This window comes from Dendrobates tinctorius, unplaced genomic scaffold, assembly GCF_039654945.1.
Source record: "Dendrobates tinctorius isolate UK_male_01 unplaced genomic scaffold, ASM3965494v1 ptg000332l, whole genome shotgun sequence".
Lineage (NCBI taxonomy): Eukaryota > Metazoa > Chordata > Amphibia > Anura > Dendrobatidae > Dendrobates > Dendrobates tinctorius.
Window position 1 is genome coordinate 8,293,821 of NW_027361998.1, and position 23,235 is coordinate 8,317,055.

A 23,235-nucleotide genomic window follows, 5' to 3' on the forward strand; every position below is an offset into this window, starting at 1 on the left:
TTTGCTTCACAATAAAAAGAAAACCAAATGTTCACAGTTGTCGGCATGTTCTTCACATGACCTGACGCCAACCCTTAAAAAAAAATAAATGAAATTCTAGATTGCGAGGTAGCACAGCATGAAAAATGGCAAGGGTGTGAATACTTTTGCAAGCCACTGTAGATAACTACACTGAAAAAGATAAAGCTGGAGCCAAGTGTTACATTACATGTAACATTGCACAGTGCCATCTTCTGGATGCTGGTGATACAGCAGTGCAATACCACACCAGACCACAAGGTATGCTATTGGAAGGATCTAGCACCTAAAACACAATGTAATTCTCTGTAGTGCCACGTGGTGGTCATAAAACGTACTGCGGTTATATACATTTCCAGAACAAAGTCATAGTTGTATAGTTAATAGGTTAAAAAAAGACAGAGTTCATTGAGATCAGCCTTTCTCCACCAGTTATACATTTTCTATCGCTAGTTTTATTAGAACCTACAATAGCATTAGAGAGATGAGCATTCGGCCCTGTTATAAATCCTGATCTAGTGCCGGCCATTACTACCTCTTGTGGTCGGTATTCCACAGTCTGACTGCACTAACTGTAAAGAACCCTTTCCTATTTAGCTGCCGGAAATGCCTATCCTTCACAAGACCCTGGTCCTTTGTAAGGTCTTTGGAAGGAATAAATATTGTATATGCAGCACTACAACAACGGTATATTACTCTACACTTAAGACCAAGGTCCATACTGATGTCATTATTGATCCTTGTGGCCCCCACTGCTCACATTAATGATCCTTGTGGCCCCCACTGCTCACACTACTGATCCTTGTGGCCCCCACTGCTCACTGCACTGATCCTTGTGGTCCCCACTTCTCACACTACTGATCCTTGTGGTCCCCACTGCTCACACTACTGATCCTTGTGGTCCCCACTGCTCACAGTACTGATCCTTGTGGTCCCCACTGCTCACACTACTGATCCTTGTGGTCCGCACTGCTCACAGTACTGTTCCTTGTGGTCCCCACTGCTCACAGTACTGATCCTTGTGGTCCCCACTGCTCACAGTAATGATCCTTGTGGTCCCCACTTCTCACACTACTGATCCTTGTGGTCCCCACTGCTCACAGTACTGTTCCTTGTGGTCCCCACTGCTCACAGTACTGTTCCTTGTGGTCCCCACTGCTCACAGTAATGATCCTTGTGGTCCCCACTTCTCACACTACTGATCCTTGTGGTCCCCACTGCTCACAGTACTGATCCTTGTGGTCCCCACTGCTCACAGTAATGATCCTTGTGGTCCCCACTGCTCACAGTACTGATCCTTGTGGTCCCCACTTCTCACACTACTGATCCTTGTGGCCCCCACTGCTCACTGCACTGATCCTTGTGGTCCCCACTGCTCACACTACTGATCCTTGTGGTCCCCACTGCTCAGAGTACTGATCCTTGTGGTCCCCACTGTTCACAGTACTGATCCATGTGGTCCCCACTGCTCACAGTAATGATCCTTGTGGTCCCCACTGCTCATAGTACTGATCCTTGTGGTCCCCACTATTCACAGTACTGATCCATGTGGTCCCCACTGCTCACAGCAATGATCCTTGTGGTCCCCACTGCTCACAGTACTGATCATTGTGGTCCCCACTGCTCACACTACTGATCCTTGTGGTCCCCACTGCTCACAGTACTGATCCTTGTGGTCCCCACTGCTCACAGTACTGATCCTTGTGGTCCCCACTGCTCACAGTACTGATCCTTGTGGTCCCCACTGCTCACAGTACTGATCATTGTGGTCCCCACTGCTCACAGTACTGATCCTTGTGGTCCCCACTGCTCATAGTACTGATCCTTATGGTCCCCACTGCTCATAGTACTGATCCTTGTGGTCCCCACTGCTCATAGTACTGATCCTTATGGTCCCCACTGCTCATAGTACTGATCCCTGTGGTCCCCACTGTTCACAGTACTGATCCATGTGGTCCCCACTGCTCATAGTACTGATCCTTGTGGTCCCCACTGCTCATAGTACTGATCCTTGTGGTCCCCACTGCTCATATTACAGATCCTTGTGGTCCCCATTGCTCACAGTAATGATCCTTGTGGCCCCCACTGCTCATAGTACTGATCCTTGTGGTCCCCACTGCTCATAGTACTGATCCTTGTGGTCCCCACTGCTCATAGTACTGATCCTTGTGGCCCCCACTGCTCATAGTACTGATCCTTGTGGTCCCCACTGCTCATAGTACTGATCCTTGTGGTCCCCACTGCTCATAGTACTGATCCTTGTGGTCCCCACTGCTCATAGTACTGATCCTTATGGTCCCCACTGCTCATAGTACTGATCCTTGTGGTCCCCACTGCTCACAGTACTGATCCTTGTGGTCCCCACTGCTCATAGTACTGATCCTTGTGGTCCCCACTGCTCATAGTACTTATCCTTATGGTCCCCACTGCTCATAGTACTGATCCTTGTGGTCCCCACTGTTCACAGTACTGATCCATGTGGTCCCCACTGCTCATAGTACTGATCCTTGTGGTCCCCACTGCTCATAGTACTGATCCTTGTGGTCCCCACTGCTCATAGTACTGATCCTTGTGGTCCCCACTGCTCATATTACCGATCCTTGTGGTCCCCATTGCTCACAGTAATGATCCTTGTGGCCCCCACTGCTCATAGTACTGATCCTTGTGGTCCCCACTGCTCATAGTACTGATCCTTGTGGTCCCCACTGCTCACAGTACTGATCCTTGTGGTCCCCACTGCTCATAGTACTGATCCTTGTGGTCCCCACTGCTCATAGTACTGATCCTTGTGGTCCCCACTGCTCATAGTACTGATCCTTATGGTCCCCACTGCTCATAGTACTGATCCTTGTGGTCCCCACTGTTCACAGTACTGATCCATGTGGTCCCCACTGCTCATAGTACTGATCCTTGTGGTCCCCACTGTTCACAGTACTGATCCATGTGGTCCCCACTGCTCATAGTACTGATCCTTGTGGTCCCCACTGTTCATAGTACTGATCCTTGTGGTCCCCACTGCTCATAGTGCTGATCCTTGTGGTCCCCACTGCTCTTATTACCGATCCTTGTGGTCCCCATTGCTCACAGTAATGATCCTTGTGGCCCCCACTGCTCATAGTACTGATCCTTGTGGTCCCCACTGCTCATAGTACTGATCCTTGTGGTCCCCACTGCTCACAGTACTGATCCTTGTGGTCCCCACTGCTCATAGTACTGATCCTTGTGGTCCCCACTGCTCATAGTACTGATCCTTGTGGTCCCCACTGCTCATAGTACTGATCCTTATGGTCCCCACTGCTCATAGTACTGATCCTTGTGGTCCCCACTGTTCACAGTACTGATCCATGTGGTCCCCACTGCTCATAGTACTGATCCTTGTGGTCCCCACTGCTCACAGTAATGATCCTTGTGGTCCCCACTGCTCACAGTACTGATCCTTGTGGTCCCCACTGCTCATAGTACTGATCCTTGTGGTCCACACTGCTCACACTACTGATCCTTGTGGTCCCCACTGCTCATAGTACTGATCCTTGTGGTCCCCACTGTTCACAGTACTGATCCATGTGGTCCCCACTGCTCATAGTACTGATCCTTGTGGTCCCCACTGCTCATAGTACTGATCCTTGTGGTCCCCACAGCTCATAGTACTGATCCTTGTGGTCCCCACTGCTCACAGTAATGAACCTTGTGGTCCCCACTGCTCACAGTACTGATCCTTGTGGTCCCCACTGCTCATAGTACCGATCCTTGTGGTCCCCACTGCTCATAGTACTGATCCTTGTGGTCCCCACTGCTCATAGTACTGATCCTTATGGTCCCCACTGCTCATAGTACTGATCCTTGTGGTCCCCACTGTTCACAGTACTGATCCATTTGGTCCCCACTGCTCATAGTACTGATCCTTGTGGTCCCCACTGCTCATAGTACTGATCCTTGTGGTCCCCACTGCTCATAGTTCTGATCCTTGTGGTCCCCACTGCTCTTATTACCGATCCTTGTGGTCCCCATTGCTCACAGTAATGATCCTTGTGGCCCCCACTGCTCATAGTACTGATCCTTGTGGTCCCCACTGCTCATAGTACTGATCCTTGTGGTCCCCACTGCTCACAGTACTGATCCTTGTGGTCCCCACTGCTCATAGTACTGATACTTGTGGTCCCCACTGCTCATAGTACTGATCCTTATGGTCCCCACTGCTCATAGTACTGATCCTTGTGGTCCCCACTGTTCACAGTACTGATCCATGTGGTCCCCACTGCTCATAGTACTGATCCTTGTGGTCCCCACTGCTCATAGTACTGATCCTTGTGGTCCCCACTGCTCATAGTACTGATCTTTGTGGTCCCCACTGCTCATAGTACTGATCCTTGTGGTCACCACTGCTCACAGTACTGATCCTTGTGGTCCCCACTGCTCATAGTACTGATCCTTGTGGTCCCCACTGCTCATAGTACTGATCCTTGTGGTCCCCACTGCTCATATTACCCATCCTTGTGGTCCCCACTGCTCATAGTACTGATCCTTGTGGTCCCCACTGCTCACAGTAATGATCCTTGTGGTCCCCACTGCTCACAGTACTGATCCTTCTGGTCCCCACTGCTCACAGTACTGATCCTTGTGGTCCCCACTGCTCACAGTACTGTTCCTTGTGGTCCCCACTGCTCACAGTACTGATCCTTGTGGTCCCCACTTCTCATAGTACTGATCCTTGTGGTCCCCACTGCTCATAGTACTGATCCTTGTGGTCCCCACGGCTCACACTACTGATCCTTGTGGTCCCCACTGCTCACAGTACTGATCCTTGTGGTCACCACTGCTCACAGTACTGATCCTTGTGGTCCCCACTGCTCACACTACTGATCCTTGTGGTCCCCACTGCTCACATTAATGATCCTTGTGGTCCCCACTGCTCACAATAATGATCCTTGTGGTCCCCACTGCTCATATTACTGATCCTTGTGGTCCCCACTGCTCACAGTACTGATCCTTGTGGTCCCCACTGCTCACAGTACTGATCCTTGTGGTCCCCACTGCTCACAGTAATGATCCTTGTGGTCCCCACTGCTCACAGTACTGATCCTTGTGGTCCCCACTGCTCACAGTACTGATCCTTGTGGTCCCCACTGCTCACAGTACTGTTCCTTGTGGTCCCCAACGCTCATAGTACTGATCCTTGTGGTCCCCACTGCTCACAGTACTGATCCTTGTGGTCCCCACCGCTCACAGTACTGATCCTTTTGGTCCCCATTGCTCACAGTACTGATCCTTGTGGTCCCCACCGCTCACAGTACTGATCCTTGTGGTCCCCACTGCTCACAGTGCTGATCCTTGTGGTCCCCACTGCTCACAGTGCTGATCCTTGTGGTCCCCACTGCTCACACTACTGATCCTTGTGGTCCCCACTGCTCACAGTACTGATCCTTGTGGTCCCCACTGCTCACACTACTGATCCTTGTGGTCCCCACTGCTCACAGTACTGATCCTTGTGGTCCCCACTGCTCACACTACTGATCCTTGTGGTCCCCACTGCTCACACTACTGATCCTTGTGGTCCCCACTGCTCACAGTACTGATCCTTGTGGTCCCCACTGCTCACAGTACTGATCCTTGTGGTCCCCACTGCTCACAGTACTGATCCATGTGGTCCCCACTGCTCACAGTAATGATCTTTGTGGTCCTCACTGCTCAAAGTAATGATCCATGTGGTCCCCACTGCTCACACTACTGATCTTTGTGGTCCCCACTGCTCACAGTACTGATCCTTGTGGTCCCCACTGCTCACAGTACTGATCCTCGAGGTCCCCACTGCTCACACTACTGATCCTTGTGGTCCCCACTGCTCACAGTACTGATCCTTGTGGTCCCCGCTGCTCACAGTAATGATCCTTGTGGTCCCCACTGCTCATAGTACTGATCCTTGTGGTCCCCACTGCTCACAGTACTGATCCTTGGGGTCCCCACTGCTCACAGTAATGATCCTTGTGGTCCCCACTGCTCACAGTACTGATCCTTGTGGTCCCCACTGCTCACAGTACTGATCCTTGTGGTCCCCACTGCTCATAGTACTGATCCTTGTGGTCTCCACTGCTCACAGTACTGATCCTTGTGGTCCCCACTGCTCACACTACTGATCCTTGTGGTCCCCACTGCTCACAGTAATGATCCTTGTGGTCCCCACTGCTCATAGTACTGATCCTTGTGGTCTCCACTGCTCACAGTACTGATCCTTGTGGTCCCCACTGCTCACACTACTGATCCTTGTGGTCCCCACTGCTCACAGTACTGATCCTTGTGGTCCCCACTGCTCATAGTACTGATCCTTGTCCCCACTGCTCACAGTACTGATCCTCGAGGTCCCCACTGCTCACAGTACTGATCCTTGTGGTCCCCACTGCTCACAGTGCTGATCCTTGTGGTCCCCACTGCTCACAGTACTGATCCTTGTGGTCACCACTTCTCACAGTACTGATCCTTGTGGTCCTCACTGCTCACACTACTGATCCTTGTGGTCCCCACTGCTCACAGTAATGATCCTTGTGGTCCCCACTGCTCACAATAATGATCCTTGTGGTCCCCACTGCTCACAGTACTGATCCTTGTGGTCCCCACTGCTCACAGTACTGATCCTTGTGGTCCCCACTGCTCACAGTACTGATCCTTGTGGTCCCCACCGCTCACAGTAATGATCCTTGTGGTCCCCACTGCTCACAGTACTGATCCTTGTGGTCCCCACCGCTCACAGTACTGATCCTTTTGGTCCCCATTGCTCACAGTACTGATCCTTGTGGTCCCCACCGCTCACAGTACTGATCCTTGTGGTCCCCACTGCTCACAGTGCTGATCCTTGTGGTCCTCACTGCTCACAGTGCTGATCCTTGTGGTCCCCACTGCTCACACTACTGATCCTTGTGGTCCCCACTGCTCACAGTACTGATCCTTGTGGTCCCCACTGCTCACACTACTGATCCTTGTGGTCCCCACTGCTCACAGTACTGATCCTTGTGGTCCCCACTGCTCACACTACTGATCCTTGTGGTCCCCACTGCTCACACTACTGATCCTTGTGGTCCCCACTGCTCACAGTACTGATCCTTGTGGTCCCAACTGCTCACACTACTGATCCTTGTGGTCCCCACTGCTCACAGTACTGATCCTTGTGGTCCCCACTGCTCACACTACTGATCCTTGTGGTCCCCACTGCTCACAGTACTGATCCATGTGGTCCCCACTGCTCACAGTAATGATCTTTGTGGTCCTCACTGCTCAAAGTACTGATCCATGTGGTCCCCACTGCTCACAATAATGATCCTTGTGGTCCCCACTGCTCACAGTACTGATCCTTGTGGTCCCCACTGCTCACAGTACTGATCCTTGTGGTCCCCACTGCTCACAGTACTGATCCTTGTGGTCCCCACCGCTCACAGTAATGATCCTTGTGGTCCCCACTGCTCACAGTACTGATCCTTGTGGTCCCCACCGCTCACAGTACTGATCCTTGTGGTCCCCACTGCTCACAGTACTGTTCCTTGTGGTCCCCACTGCTCATAGTACTGATCCTTGTGGTCCCCACTGCTCACAGTACTGATCCTTGTGGTCCCCACCGCTCACAGTACTGATCCTTTTGGTCCCCATTGCTCACAGTACTGATCCTTGTGGTCCCCACCGCTCACAGTACTGATCCTTGTGGTCCCCACTGCTCACAGTGCTGATCCTTGTGGTCCCCACTGCTCACAGTGCTGATCCTTGTGGTCCCCACTGCTCACACTACTGATCCTTGTGGTCCCCACTGCTCACAGTACTGATCCTTGTGGTCCCCACTGCTCACACTACTGATCCTTGTGGTCCCCACTGCTCACAGTACTGATCCTTGTGGTCCCCACTGCTCACACTACTGATCCTTGTGGTCCCCACTGCTCACACTACTGATCCTTGTGGTCCCCACTGCTCACAGTACTGATCCTTGTGGTCCCCACTGCTCACACTACTGATCCTTGTGGTCCCCACTGCTCACAGTACTGATCCTTGTGGTCCCCACTGCTCACAGTACTGATCCTTGTGGTCCCCACTGCTCACAGTACTGATCCATGTGGTCCCCACTGCTCACAGTAATGATCTTTGTGGTCCTCACTGCTCAAAGTACTGATCCATGTGGTCCCCACTGCTCACACTACTGATCCTTGTGGTCCCCACTGCTCACAGTACTGATCCTTGTGGTCCCCACTGCTCACAGTACTGATCCTTGTGGTCCTCGCTGCTCACAGTAATGATCCTTGTGGTCCCCACTGCTCATAGTACTGATCCTTGTGGTCCCCACTGCTCACAGTACTGATCCTTGTGGTCCCCACTGCTCACAGTAATGATCCTTGTGGTCCCCACTGCTCACAGTACTGATCCTTGTGGTCCCCACTGCTCACAGTACTGATCCTTGTGGTCCCCACTGCTCATAGTACTGATCCTTGTGGTCTCCACTGCTCACAGTACTGATCCTTGTGGTCCCCACTGCTCACACTACTGATCCTTGTGGTCCCCACTGCTCACAGTAATGTTCCTTGTGGTCCCCACTGCTCATAGTACTGATCCTTGTGGTCTCCACTGCTCACAGTACTGATCCTTGTGGTCCCCACTGCTCACAGTACTGATCCTTGTGGTCCCCACTGCTCACAGTGCTGATCCTTGTGGTCCCCACTGCTCACAGTGCTGATCCTTGTGGTCCCCACTGCTCACACTACTGATCCTTGTGGTCCCCACTGCTCACAGTACTGATCCTTGTGGTCCCCACTGCTCACAGTGCTGATCCTTGTGGTCCCCACTGCTCACAGTACTGATCCTTGTGGTCCCCACTGCTCACAGTACTGATCTATGTGATCCCCACTGCTCATAATACTGATCCTTGTGGTCCCCACTGCTCACAGTACTGATCCTTGTGGTCCCCACTGCTCATAGTACTGATCCTTGTGGTCCCCACTGCTCACAGTACTGATCCTTGTGGTCCCCACTGCTCACACTACTGATCCTTGTGGTCCCCACTGCTCACAGTAATGTTCCTTGTGGTCCCCACTGCTCATAGTACTGATCCTTGTGGTCTCCACTGCTCACAGTACTGATCCTTGTGGTCCCCACTGCTCACAGTACTGATCCTTGTGGTCCCCACTGCTCACAGTGCTGATCCTTGTGGTCCCCACTGCTCACAGTGCTGATCCTTGTGGTCCCCACTGCTCACACTACTGATCCTTGTGGTCCCCACTGCTCACAGTACTGATCCATGTGGTCCCCACTGCTCACAGTACTGATCCTTGTGGTCCCCACTGCTCACAGTACTGATCTATGTGATCCCCACTGCTCATAATACTGATCCTTGTGGTCCCCACTGCTCACAGTACTGATCTATGTGATCCCCACTGCTCACAATTCTGATCCTTGTGGTTCCCACTGCTCATAGTACTGATCTTTATGGTCCCCACTGCTCACAGTACTGATCCTTGTGGTCCCCACTGCTCAGAGTACTGATCCTTGTGGTCCTCACTGCTCACAGTACTGATCCTTGTGATCCCCACTGCTCATAGTACTGATCCTCGTGGTCCCCACTGCTCATAGTACTGATCCTCGTGGTCCCCACTGCTCATAGTACTGAACCTCGTGGTCCCCACTGCTCACAGTACTGATCCTTGTGATCCTCACTGCTCATAGTACTGATCCTCGTGGTCCCCACTGCTCATAGTACTGAACCTCGTGGTCCCCACTGCTCACAGTACTGATCCTTGTGATCCTCACTGCTCATAGTACTGATCCTCGTGGTCCCCACTGCTCACAGTAGTGATCCATGTGGTCCCCACTGCTCACAGTACTGATCCTTGTGATCCTCACTGCTCATAGTACTGATCCTCGTGGTCCCCACTGCTCATAGTACTGAACCTCGTGGTCCCCACTGCTGCCTTTATTAGTCATTGTGGTCTCCATAGCTCCCAGCTCTAATACTTGTAATCCCCACTAATGACTTTGTCCCCTTAACCAGTTTTTTACCCATCTGCATATAGTGTCCCCTAGTCTAGACTTCTGAAGCATCAGTACAAGGCTGCTATGTGGTACAGTATCAACGTCCTGATATATCCCATCTAGTCGACCAACATCCAGATTTGCACTTATTTCCTTGTAGAGACCCAGCATGTTGGTTAGACTCAATTTTTCTTTAATATATGAAGCTGGAGAGCAGAGCTCCTGTGGATGTTCACGGCCTCAGACATAGTCCATGTGTCCACTATTTTCTTCTCTCCATAGTTTGAAGACTTCCTGAACAGATCGTCTCCGTTTAACATTTTCCACAATGGAGATAAGGTGGACGCTTTGACCCGGCAGGAAGAGCAGCAGCACATGACGCTTGAGGACCTGGAGGATGGGTACAGCATTGTGGAGGACAGCATGGACGAACTTTTCCAGGACAGTATTAAAGCCTTCAACCACATGAAGCCCTTCATCTCCAGTCCCTTCCAGAGCTCGTTTAGTGCTCCAGGCTGGAATTCATTTCCTTTTGAGAGACTGCAGTTTCCCTTCACTAAACAGTCCCGCAGGGAGAGGTCCACGCTCTTCGAACCGTTTTTCCCCAGCAACTTTGAATCTCTTTTTGAGGCTGCAAAGAAGATAATGGAGAGACACAACCATCTCGCCCGTCAGCCCATTGAGGGAAGAGGTAAGATGTCACGCCATAGATTTCTTTGTCCCCTAACTATCGTATTGTCATATTAGTGCTGTGTGCTCTGACTCTGCTGGTAATGGGCAGAGACCAGCAGTAGCTGCAGAAATCTCACTGCCGGTTTATTACAATGTATCAGGACATAAAGCATTGTCCACACTGGATACAAGTGTATACATTAGCTGAGGACAGCACTAGATACTACAGGGCTGCTGCCTCTGAATATAACAAAAGGGTGATCTCAGTTACTGACAGCAAGCAGAAGCCGGGAAAGTGATGAGATCTTGGGAACACGACAATAATTATTTCTACTGATCTGATTTGTGAAAGGTTTCTAAACTGTTTTTGATCAGGAAATTCCACAGATGATAAAATTGTCTGCCGGGAGCTGAGGAGGAACTCTGCCGGCTGCCTGAAGATGACAGACAAGTGTGAAAAGTGCAAGGAGATCCTGGCCATAGGTAATGATCCAGAGGGTAACCAGCAAGAATGTGTTCATGGCTTGGCGGACAAATGATGATGATGATTATGATGATGAAGTAAGATACTATGTAGATGATGACATACAAAGTAAATTGGAAAGTAATGATGATGACATTGGTGCAGACAATGTAAAGCTGGTTACCAAATGTGGTGACTACAATGTAGATGTACAGGGTGGGCCATTCATATGGATAGACCTGGGTGGGCCATTTATAAAGATGCAATTCAAAATGGCCGACTTCAAAGTGGCCACCGTGGTCACCACCCATCTATACTAATGTGCCACAAACAGGAAGTTCCCCTTTAATTTAGGTTTATCCATATAAATGGCCCACCCTGTATAGAGTGATTAACACTGATAATAAAGCCCGGGAATGGTGAGAAGGATGATGATGATGATAATGTAGATACTGAAGACTTATGATGTTGATTAGGATGTATATGATTATGTGTGACACAGAATATGGTGAGGATGATGTAGATAATGCTTGGAGTGGATATGGATGATGATTAATTAGGATGTACAGCTAAAGCTGAGGATGATTAGGATGTGGATGACGGTGTAAATGATGATGTCTGCTTTCTCCACCATATGTGGTAATTAGGATGACCTTTAAGATGTCGAGACTAATGGTGACGACTTCTGGTCATGAAGAATGATGATGACACTGAAGAACAATGGAGAATGATGTAGGCAATCATGATGTAGGATGATGATGACGATGATGGAAAATGATGTAGACGATGATGATGTAGGATTATGATGACGATGGAGAATGATGTAGACGATGATGATATAGGATGATGATGACAATGGAGAACGATGTAGACGATGATGATGTAGGATGATGATGACGATGGAGAATGATGTGGACAATGATGATGTAGGATGATGATGACGATGGAGAATGATGTAGACGATGATGATATAGGATGATGATGACGATGGAGAACGATGTAGACGATGATGATGTAGGATGATGATGACGATGGAGAATGATGTAGACGATGATGATGTAGGATGATGACGATGGAGAACGATGTAGATGATGATGATGTAGGATCATGATGACGATGGAGAATGATGTAGACGATAATGATATAGGATGATGATGACGATGGAGAACGATGTAGACGATGATGATGTAGGATGATGATGATGGAGAATGATGTAGACGATGATGATGTAGGATGATGACGATGGAGAACGATGTAGACGATGATGATGTAGGATCATGATGACGATGGAGAATGATGTAGACGATAATGATATAGGATGATGATGACGATGGAGAATGATATAGACGATGATGACGTAGGATGATGATGATGGAGAATGATGTAGACGATGATGATGTAGGATGATGACGATGGAGAACGATGTAGACGATGATGATGTAGGATGATGATGATGGAGAATGATGTAGACGATGATGATGTAGGATGATGACGATGGAGAACGATGTAGACGATGATGATGTAGGATCATGATGACGATGGAGAATGATGTAGACGATAATGATATAGGATGATGATGACGATGGAGAACGATGTAGACGATGATGATGTAGGATGATGATGATGGAGAATGATGTAGACGATGATGATGTAGGATGATGACGATGGAGAACGATGTAGACGATGATGATGTAGGATCATGATGACGATGGAGAATGATGTAGACGATAATGATATAGGATGATGATGACGATGGAGAATGATGTAGACGATGATGACGTAGGATGATGATGATGGAGAATGATATAGACGATGATGATATAGGATGAGGATGACGATGGAGAATGATGTAGATGATGATGATGTAGGATGATGATGACGATGGAGAATGATGTAGACGATGATGATATAGGATGATGATGATGATGGAGAATGATGTAGACGATGATGATATAGGATGATGATGACGATAGAGAATGATCTAGCTGATAATGTTGGCAAAGTTGAGATATTCTGCAGATGATGTAGATGACGATGGTGGAACGTCTTCTTCCTCATCCAGACTGCACCGGGAAAGATAAAATGTATGGAAAACTAAAGGAAAAGTTTGAGGAATCAGTTCGTCAGGCGGAAAGGTTCAGCAACCAGTACGAGGAGTTACTGCAGAAGGTGCACGAGAAGATGCTCAACGCCACCAATGTTCTAGAAGACCTAAGTGGGCAGTATGGATGGGTGTCCAAGCTCGCCAATCTCACGGAAGGCAACAAGAATGGGGTATTCCAAGTATCAACAGTAAGTACAAGGCATAACATAACTAAAATGTAGAGTGAGTGCCTATATATATAGAGGAAGAAACCAACTAAAGCCGTAGGACAAGGTGCGTGATGCAACAAAATGTTACCATGGAAGACAACAGCGGGTCAGCACTGCGTAATAATAAGTCTACAGAAAAACTCAGTGCACATGGAACCAAATGTACGAGAAATATAACTATACCAAGCAGAAAAAGCAATAACAAATGGGGAAATGGGGTAATATAACACACCGCGTCACAACACGAATCGAGGTGCACAGGCGCCATCTTACTGTGTTACTATGTATCACAGTATGTCTCACATTACCTACACTCCAGTACTTACAGCTACATGTGGGCACTGACGCTAATGTTATTTCTACAGGTGAATTAATGGCTGTGTCCTCATATATCCTTACACATAGGAGGCAGTATTATAGTAGTTATAGTCTTGTACATAGGAGCAGTATTATAGTAGTTATATTCCTGTACATAGGAGCAGTATTATAGTAGTTATATTCCTGTACATAGGAGCAGTATTATAGTAGTTATATTCTTGCACATAGGGAGCAGTATTATAGTAGTTATATTCTTGTACATAGGGGGCAGTATTATAGTAGTTATATTCTTGTATATAGGGGCAGTATTATAGTAGTTATATTCTTGTACATAGGGGCAGTATTATAGTAGCTATATTCTTGTACATAGGAGCAGTATTATAGTAGTTATATTCTTGTACATAGGAGCAGTATTATAGTAGTTATATTCTTGTATATAGGGGCAGTATTATAGTAGTTATATTCTTGTACATAGGAGCAGTATTATAGTAATTATATTCTTGTATATAGGGGCAGTATTATAGTAGTTATATTCTTGTACATAGGAGCAGTATTATAGTAGTTATATTCTTGTACATAGGAGCAGTATTATAGTAGTCATATTCTTGTACATAGGGGGCAGTATTATAGTAGTTATATTCTTGTACATAGGGGCAGTATTATAGTAGTTATATTCTTGTACATAGGGGGCAGTATTATAGTAGTTATATTCTTGTACATAGGGGCAGTATTATAGTAGTTATATTCTTGTACATAGGGGGCAGTATTATAGTAGTCATATTCTTGTACATAGGGGCAGTATTATAGTAGTTATATTCTTGTACATAGAGGCAGTATTATAGTAGTTATATTTTGTATATAGGAGCAGTATTATAGTAGTTATATTCTTGTACATAGGACCAGTATTATAGTAGTTGTATTCTTGTACATAGGGAGCAGTATTATAGTAGTTATATTCTTGTACATAGGAGCAGTATTATAGTAGTTATATTCTTGTACATAGGTGCAGTATTATAGTAGCTATATTATTGTACATAGGGACAGTATTATAGTAGTTATATTCTTGTACATAGGAGCAGTATTATAGTAGTTATATTCTTGTCCATAGGGGCAGTATTATAGTAGTTATATTCCTGTACATAGGGGCAGTATTATAGTAGTTATATTCTTGTACATAGGAGCAGTATTATAGTAGTTATATTCTTGTCCATAGGGACAGTATTATAGTAGTTATATTCTTGTACATAGGGGCAGTATTATAGTAGTTATATTCTTGTACATATGGGCAGTATTATAGTAGTTATATTCTTGTACATAGGGGCAGTATTATAGTAGTTATATTCTTGTACATAGGGGCAGTATTATAGTAGTTATATTCTTGTACATAGGATCAGTATTATAGTAGTTATATTCTTGTACATAGGAGCAGTATTATAGTAGTTATATTCTTGTACATAGGAAGCAGTATTATAGTAGCTATATTCTTGTACATAGGAGCAGTATTATAGTAGTTATATTCTTGTACATAGGAAGCAGTATTATAGTAGTTATATTCTTGTACATAGGAGCAGTATTATAGTAGTTATATTCCTGTACATAGGGGCAGTATTATAGTAGTTATATTCTTGTACATAGGAGCAGTATTATAGTAGTTATATTCTTGTACATAGGAGCAGTATTATAGTAGTTATATTCCTGTACATAGGGGCAGTATTATAGTAGTTATATTCTTGTACATAGGAGCAGTATTATAGTAGTTATATTCTTGTACATAGGGGCAGTATTATAGTAGTTATATTCTTGTACATAGGGGCAGTATTATAGTAGTTATATTCTTGTACATAGGGGCAGTATTATAGTAGTTATATTCTTGTACATAGGGGCAGTATTATAGTAGTTATATTCTTGTACATAGGGGCAGTATTATAGTAGTTATATTCTTGTACATAGGGGCAGTATTATAGTAGTTATATTCTTGTACATAGGGGCAGTATTATAGTAGTTATATTCTTGTACATAGGGGCAGTATTATAGTAGTTATATTCTTGTACATAGGGGCAGTATTATAGTAGTTATATTCTTGTACATAGGGGCAGTATTATAGTAGTTATGTTCTTGTACATAGGGGGCAGTATTATAGTAGTTATATTCTTGAAATTAGAGGAAATATTACAGTAGTTATATTCTTGTACATAGGAGCAGTATTATAGTAGTTATATTCTTGTACATAGGAGCAGTATTATAGTAGTTATATTCTTGTACATAGGGGGCAGTATTATAGTAGTTATATTCTTGTACATAGGGGCAGTATTATAGTAGTTACATTCTTGTACATAGGGGCAGTATTATAGTAGTTATGTTCTTGTACATAGGGGGCAGTATTATAGTAGTTATATTCTTGAAATTAGAGGAAATATTACAGTAGTTATATTCTTGTACATAGGAGCAGTATTATAGTAGTTATATTCTTGTACATAGGGGGCAGTATTATAGTAGTTATATTCTTGTACATAGGGGGCAGTATTATAGTAGTTATATTCTTGTACATAGGGGCAGTATTATAGTAGTTATATTCTTGTACATAGGGGCAGTATTATAGTAGTTATGTTCTTGTACATAGGGGCAGTATTATAGTAGTTATATTCTTGTACATAGGGGGCAGTATTATAGTAGTTATATTCTTGTACATAGGAGCAGTATTATAGTAGTTATGTTCTTGTACATAGGGGGCAGTATTATAGTAGTTATATTCTTGAAATTAGAGGAAATATTACAGTAGTTATATTCTTGTACATAGGAGCAGTATTATAGTAGTTATATTCTTGTACATAGGAGCAATATTATAGTAGTTATATTCTTGTACATAGGAGCAGTACTACAGTACTTATATTCTTGTACATGGGGCAGCATTATAGTAGTTATATTCCTGTACATAAGAGCAGTATTATAGTAGTTATATTCTTGTACATAGGGAGCAGTATTATAGTAGTTATATTCTTGTACATAGGGAGCAGTATTATAGTAGTTATATTCTTGTACATATGGAGCAGTATTATAGTAGTTATATTCCTGTACATAAGAGCAGTATTATAGTAGTTATTTTCTTGTGCATAGAGGCAGTATTATAGTAGTTATATTCTTGTACATAGGAGCAGTATTATAGTAGTTATATTCTTGTACATAGGAGCAGTATTATAGTAGTTATATTCTTGTACATAGGGAGCAGTATTATAGTAGTTATATTCTTGTACATATGGAGCAGTATTATAGTAGTTATATTCCTGTACATAAGAGCAGTATTATAGTAGTTATTTTCTTGTGCATAGAGGCAGTATTATAGTAGTTATATTCTTGTACATAGGAGCAGTATTATAGTAGTTATATTCTTGTACATAGGGGCAGTATTATAGTAGTTATATTCTTGTACATAGGGAGCAGTATTATAGTAGTTATATTCTTGTACATAGGGAGCAGTATTATAGTAGTTATATTCTTGTACATAGGGGGCAGTATTATAGTAGATATATTCTTGTACATAGGAGCAGTATCATAGTAGTTATATTCTTGTACATAGGGAGCAGTATTATAGTAGTTATATTCTTGTACATAGGGGGCAGTATTATAGTAGATATATTCTTGTACATAGGAGCAGTATCATAGTAGTTATATTCTTGTACATAGGGGGCAGTATTATAGTAGTTATATTCTTGTACATAGGGAGCAGTATTATAGTAGTTATATTCTTGTACATAGGGAGCAGTATTATAGTAGTTATATTCTTGTACATAGGGGGCAGTATTATAGTAGATATATTCTTGTACATAGGAGCAGTATTATAGTAGTTATATTCTTGTACATAGGGAGCAGTATTATAGTAGTTATATTCTTGTACATAGGGGGCAGTATTATAGTAGATATATTCTTGTACATAGGAGCAGTATCATAGTAGTTATATTCTTGTACATAGGGGGCAGTATTATAGTAGTTACATTCCTATATATGGGGCCATATCTATATACTTTTGTGTTTTCTCCCCCTTTCAGGCACACTCCAGCAGTGCGGGGGAGCCTTCTGAGACCACTGTAACAGTGAACCTTTTTGATTCGGAGCCTTTTACCTTCACTGTACCCGGCCATATCCGTATACAGGATCCAAATTTTGCAGAGCTTGTCGCTGAAGAGGCTTTAAAGAGATTCAAGAAGGAAATCATGTGAGGTTTATTCCGTGATGTCGGATTTGTAATATGTTAGAAGCTTCTTGGTTTATAATGGGGGTGTTTTTTTTACCCGGTGACTATTTTTTATAGAAGATGAACATCCAGGTGCGGTCGTCATTCCACTTTCTTTTGGGATTTGGGTGATGGATTTTTTATGGGAATAATATGGGATTAGATTTCGCCTTTTTGTAATCTGCTGACATCGGATTGTTCCTTTGTTTTTCCCGCAGCGAGGCCGCCTGATCGGACGTGGGGGGACCATAGTGGCTCCTGAAGCCTCCACCTTCCACGTCCCCGCAGATCTCAGCCTTTACCACTTCCGCTCCGGATCCTGGATGCTCATCTCTCCCCATACAGCACTATTACCGTCTTACTACTGTTATACTACTACTGGTTCTGTCGTTTGCTGCTTTTTTTTTTGTTGTAGGGACCAAAAATGTAAAAGAAAAATAAAATAAAAGACCTTTAACGTTGGAGGTGTCTGGTGTCATCCATCGTCGTCATTAATACTGTGCACACAGTGTATATCGACGATATTATTTTATTGGCCCCATAAAGCACTAGGGTCTCTTTAAGAACAACACATAAATCAGATGGGCCTCATGTTCCTGTGAAAATGGAAAGTGTTATAATACTGCTAATCCCCAATGACAATGGCTATAATACTAACATACAGTGCCCACATATTACCGCCATACAACAGCTGCCAAAATGTGCTGTATGTCAATACTTAATGCTGCCCTATAGTGCCTAAATAATACAACTGTACGATTCCCAGATTTTTTTTGTACCCTATAGCAGCTAAATAATACCATGATACTGTGATTATATAATACTGCCATACTGTACCTATCAAATTGTACAGAAGTGAACATATAATGCCGCCATAACGTGCCTAAATAATACACATATGGTGCACCGTATAGCAGCTCTATAATATCACCATACTGTGAAAATATAATACTGCCTGTAATGTACTGTAAGTCATGATTTTGTTGGAACCTTCCAGAATCCTCCATTCTAGGAGAAAATCTCCCTGTCACACAGCTGCAGCCCCCCTCCTTTTGTTTCTCCCTACTTATTCACTTACAGCTCTCTGCCTGCATTTGGTAACAGGACACCGTCCATTTCCTGTTGTAGAAAGGAATGTTGGTTAGTTAAGGGACAGCATTTCTTTGTCTGAGACATGCGGCTGAAATAAAACAATGAGAGATATTAAAGAAGCTCTAGCGTGCACCTCCCTCCCAGCAGAGATATAATAATTTCATTTCTGCGAAGGGCACGAAACCAACTTTCTAATCCCTAATTCTCACGGCTCTAACCCCTCCAGAAACTGAGATATGGATTGCTCCCAAATGGAGTGTCTTAATTATGGCATGTTTGATGTTGTTTTATTGGATTCGATAAATTGAGAAAAATGAGACCATCTGTGTGCTTATACGAGCTTCCCTCATTAAGATATGGTTTTTATAAGTTTCTTAGTTAAATGGAAACTTGGAGAAAGGAGGGCTGAACTTCCCCAGACTGCCCCTTTCATGATGTAACCGACCCTAGGTACCCCCTCCCTTACAATTCCTCAGTTGAAGCTGCAGATGCCATGCTAGAAAGACCTGCAGATGTCCGGGGATGTGTGGTTGGCTGCCCCTCCCCCCCGAGCCACATGGCTTGCCTAAAGAACCATAAGCAACTGTAAGTGTAATTTTGGTTTTCATCCCTGTTATTTTTATATATTTGCATTGTACATCTTTAATGCCTCAACTTTGTTACAACTTTTATCTGTGTAATCACTGCCCACATTTTGGGAATAAATGATAAAATTATCAGTCTGTCTTCATGCTCTAAGAAACGAACTATGCGCCTTTTTTAAATAATCGCTACTAATTTGGGGGTTTGCCACGGACCCTCTTAATTAACTCTTTGATTAAATAAAGCGTGGCTGGTGGCAGCGTGGTGTGTTCGGTTGGTTGGGCTAATTGGCAGTACAGAAGGGTCTTAGATGCTGAATGAGTGGCCGCGGCCAAAGCATCGATAATTCCCTTACTGCAGTAGTCTAATTGCATGTGCACAACAAGCAGCCCATCCGGCGACTAATTATCCTAGGTGCAGTTCCCTGACTGACCTGAGAGTAAGGGGGGCGCCGGAGAGCTGTCAGTTCCAAAGTGGAACTGAAAAAGTGGGATACACATAAATTCCCGCAGTTCTTGGAAGGTTGTTAGCAGTGGTGGGGCAACCAAAATACCCCCCTGCGATAAATTGTTAGAGCAAGATTAGCTTGCTGTATATGTTTGTCACATGGTGCCAGAGGCGGCATAACTAAGATTATCCCCCACTGTGCCTGTGATAACCGTGTGCCGGCAGTGCGTCGCATCCCTACGTCCGCTGACATACCCGTGCCAGTGGTGGGATCATGACATATTGGTGGCACAGGGTGACCTTTCGTCACACTGCCATATATTAACTATTAAATTGTACCATAGTGAATCCATAATTTCATAATGTGCAGTGAAGACTGACAAACGAGTCTGCAGTGTTTGCTCCCGGAGGGTGCAGGCATCCATCACTGGGTGTCTGCGACCTCTGCAACAGACTGAGAAAATGGCCGGAGAGAATATCCCCGAGGAGTCAGCCTTGTATTTTCCAAGTTGTTTTTGGAAGTTAAGAGACGAAAAAATATTTGGAATCGGGGCGTGAAGATAAAAATCAGGTCTGGCGGAAACTGGAGACAGAGGCTCTGGTTGCAGAGTTTCAAGGTGCAAGAAAATCTCTTTATTGTGACAAAGGCCAAGTAGATAATTCTAAGATCGTGTTTCCTCTTTCCAGCCAGAGAGTTTGTGAGGAGGTAACTGAACGCCCTGATTTCACACTACGCTGGAGCTCAGGGAACCTGAGGACGGGTTTGGCAAAGTGGAGGTTTGATAGGTTTTCTTGCAGAATTTGGGATAAAGGTCATTGGCTTATTCAGGTCTTTGTATGAGGAATAAGGATGAAGACACAAGTATCAAGGATGTCTGCGAAAGACAGAGAAACATGAGCAAAAGCTGGAGTCCTGCCTGCAATTTTAGTCAGCTTTCCCAATTTCTGCACATAATACCGCCATATAAAGCCAATAATCTACCGCCATATACTGTACATTCAAAATAATACAACCATGTAGAGCCCAAATAATATATAGCATGAGAGTAACGCTGCCTATGTGACACTGCCATACAGTTCCACACAACACTGCCATATAGTCCCAAGAAAATGCTGCCGTATATATCCCAAATAATACCATCATATACTGCCCAAATAATGTATATTATGCAAGTAACGCTGCCTATGTAATACTGCCATACAGTTCCACACAACACTGCCATATAGTCCCAAGAAAATGCTGCCGTATATATCCCAAATAATACCATCATATACTGCCCAAATAATATATAGTATGCAAATGATGCTGCCTACAGAACCTACATTATATCGCCATAGAGAGTCACAAAGTACCATCATACAGTCCAAGAAATTACTGCCATATACATCTCAAACAATAACACCATATGGTGTCCAAATAATATGAATTTGAATATCACCTATAAGACCCAACACAATACCGTCATAAGCTTCCAGACAATGCCACCAAATGGTGTAAAATAAGTAAGTGAGATATACATACATCCCAAATAATTCCACCATTGACAAAATAGATAATACTGCCTTCAAGAGCAACATGATACTGCCATATAGCGCCACACACTACCACCATTGACAAAACAGATAATACTGCCTTCAAGAGCAACACAATATGCCATATAGATCCAAACATTATTGAGAATACAAATAATACTGCCTACATGCACCTAGATAATACTGCCTTATAGTTCCACATAATACTGTCATATTGTGCCAAGAAAATCTTACTATATACATCCCCCAAAAAAATCAGAATGCAAATAATACCGCCTACAAGAGCCTGTACATTTCTGACATATAGCCCCAAGAGAATACTGCCATATACATCCTAAATAATACCACTAAGGAACACACAAATAATATGCCGTATACTAAGCATACTGCCTTTGAGATCCTACATAATGGCGCCATATGATCTTATATAATACTGTCCTATACTGTAGCTGCAGATAAGACTAATGGGTCGCCCTCCCAGGGCTGTGGGGTACTCGGTACCGGGCCGGTCTCTCAGAGGGGAGTGTCACAGCAGCAGTGACCCGGTCCGTGGCCCTGGGCGCCCAATTAACAGGGGAGAATGAATGGTGGAATATAGTTAATGGAATAGTTCGTGACGCCACCTGTGGTGTTCGGCAAGTGAGATGTTAAGCCGACGCTGCATGCAGATCCTCTGGGGCTGGTGGTGTGTTGCAGCCAAGATGGTGAAGCTCCCCACAGGTGGAGCTGTAGCCCCAGGGCAGTGTAGATGTAGGGGTAGAGGAGAGGCACAGGCCGTGTAGAAGCTGGTACCCAGATGCAGCAGTGCTGGGTGTGTTGACGCAAGAATCAATGGAGGACACCAGGGCTTGTAGTTCCAAAGCTTTACTCACAGTCTGTAGTACACACAGGTGCCGGCCTCCGTGCCATGTCCTCCGGGTCAGGGACTCAGTCAACCTCCAGGCAAGATGGAATACTCCCTTCCAACACTCCGCCAACATGTACCTTTCTGAAAGTCTCCTCTATAGCGCCTTTAAGAGTGAAGATCTCCTAGTACTGAGTTACACTGGAGTGCCTCCTGACAGATGTTCCCAAGAACTCTACTTGTACGGCTGACAGCTGTAGCCTGCTTCAGGGACTCCTTACTCCTGAGTCCCGGCTCACTATCCAAGTTGCTGTTGTGCCCTCAAGTCTTAGATGGGAGTAGTGCATTTACAGCTCACTACTCCACCGGTGTCTGCTGCAGGACCATTAGTATCCATACAACCTCGGGGACCGGGCCCCGGCCTTGCGCTTAGAACTTCTAGGCAGGGTTCTTCCTCTAACCCACGTCCTCTGTTCCCTTTTACTCCTACGTTCCGTACTAGTCTCTCCTTCTTATGGAAGATCAGGATTCAGTTCAATATCTTTCTCCGTCTTTCCTTTCCCGTGCCAGCAGACCCAGGTCACTGAGATCTGCTGCAGCACCTCCTTCCTCGATCCCTCTCCCAGGGATCTTCTTTCCTCACTCCTCTCCGAGTGACTTCCCGACTGAATCTCACTAACTACTAATCCTTCCCGCTCTTTTATGTATTCTAACTCCACACGCCTCCCAGCA

General features: G+C 44.9%; 1 protein-coding gene across 1 annotated transcript in view; it reads left to right on the forward strand.

Annotated features, from left to right (window-relative positions):
• The window catches only part of CLU (clusterin), a 36,179-nt gene extending 17,712 nt beyond the window's left edge, over window positions 1-18,467 (forward strand). Inside the window, exons 5-9 of the mRNA XM_073561970.1 lie at window positions 10,294-10,702; window positions 11,059-11,166; window positions 13,209-13,438; window positions 17,821-17,987; window positions 18,224-18,467. Coding sequence (XP_073418071.1) covers window positions 10,294-10,702; window positions 11,059-11,166; window positions 13,209-13,438; window positions 17,821-17,987; window positions 18,224-18,236 — 927 coding nt within the window. The 3' untranslated portion in view covers window positions 18,237-18,467. The remainder of the gene's footprint in view (window positions 1-10,293; window positions 10,703-11,058; window positions 11,167-13,208; window positions 13,439-17,820; window positions 17,988-18,223) is intronic.
• Window positions 18,468-23,235: the final 4,768 nt, after the last annotated feature.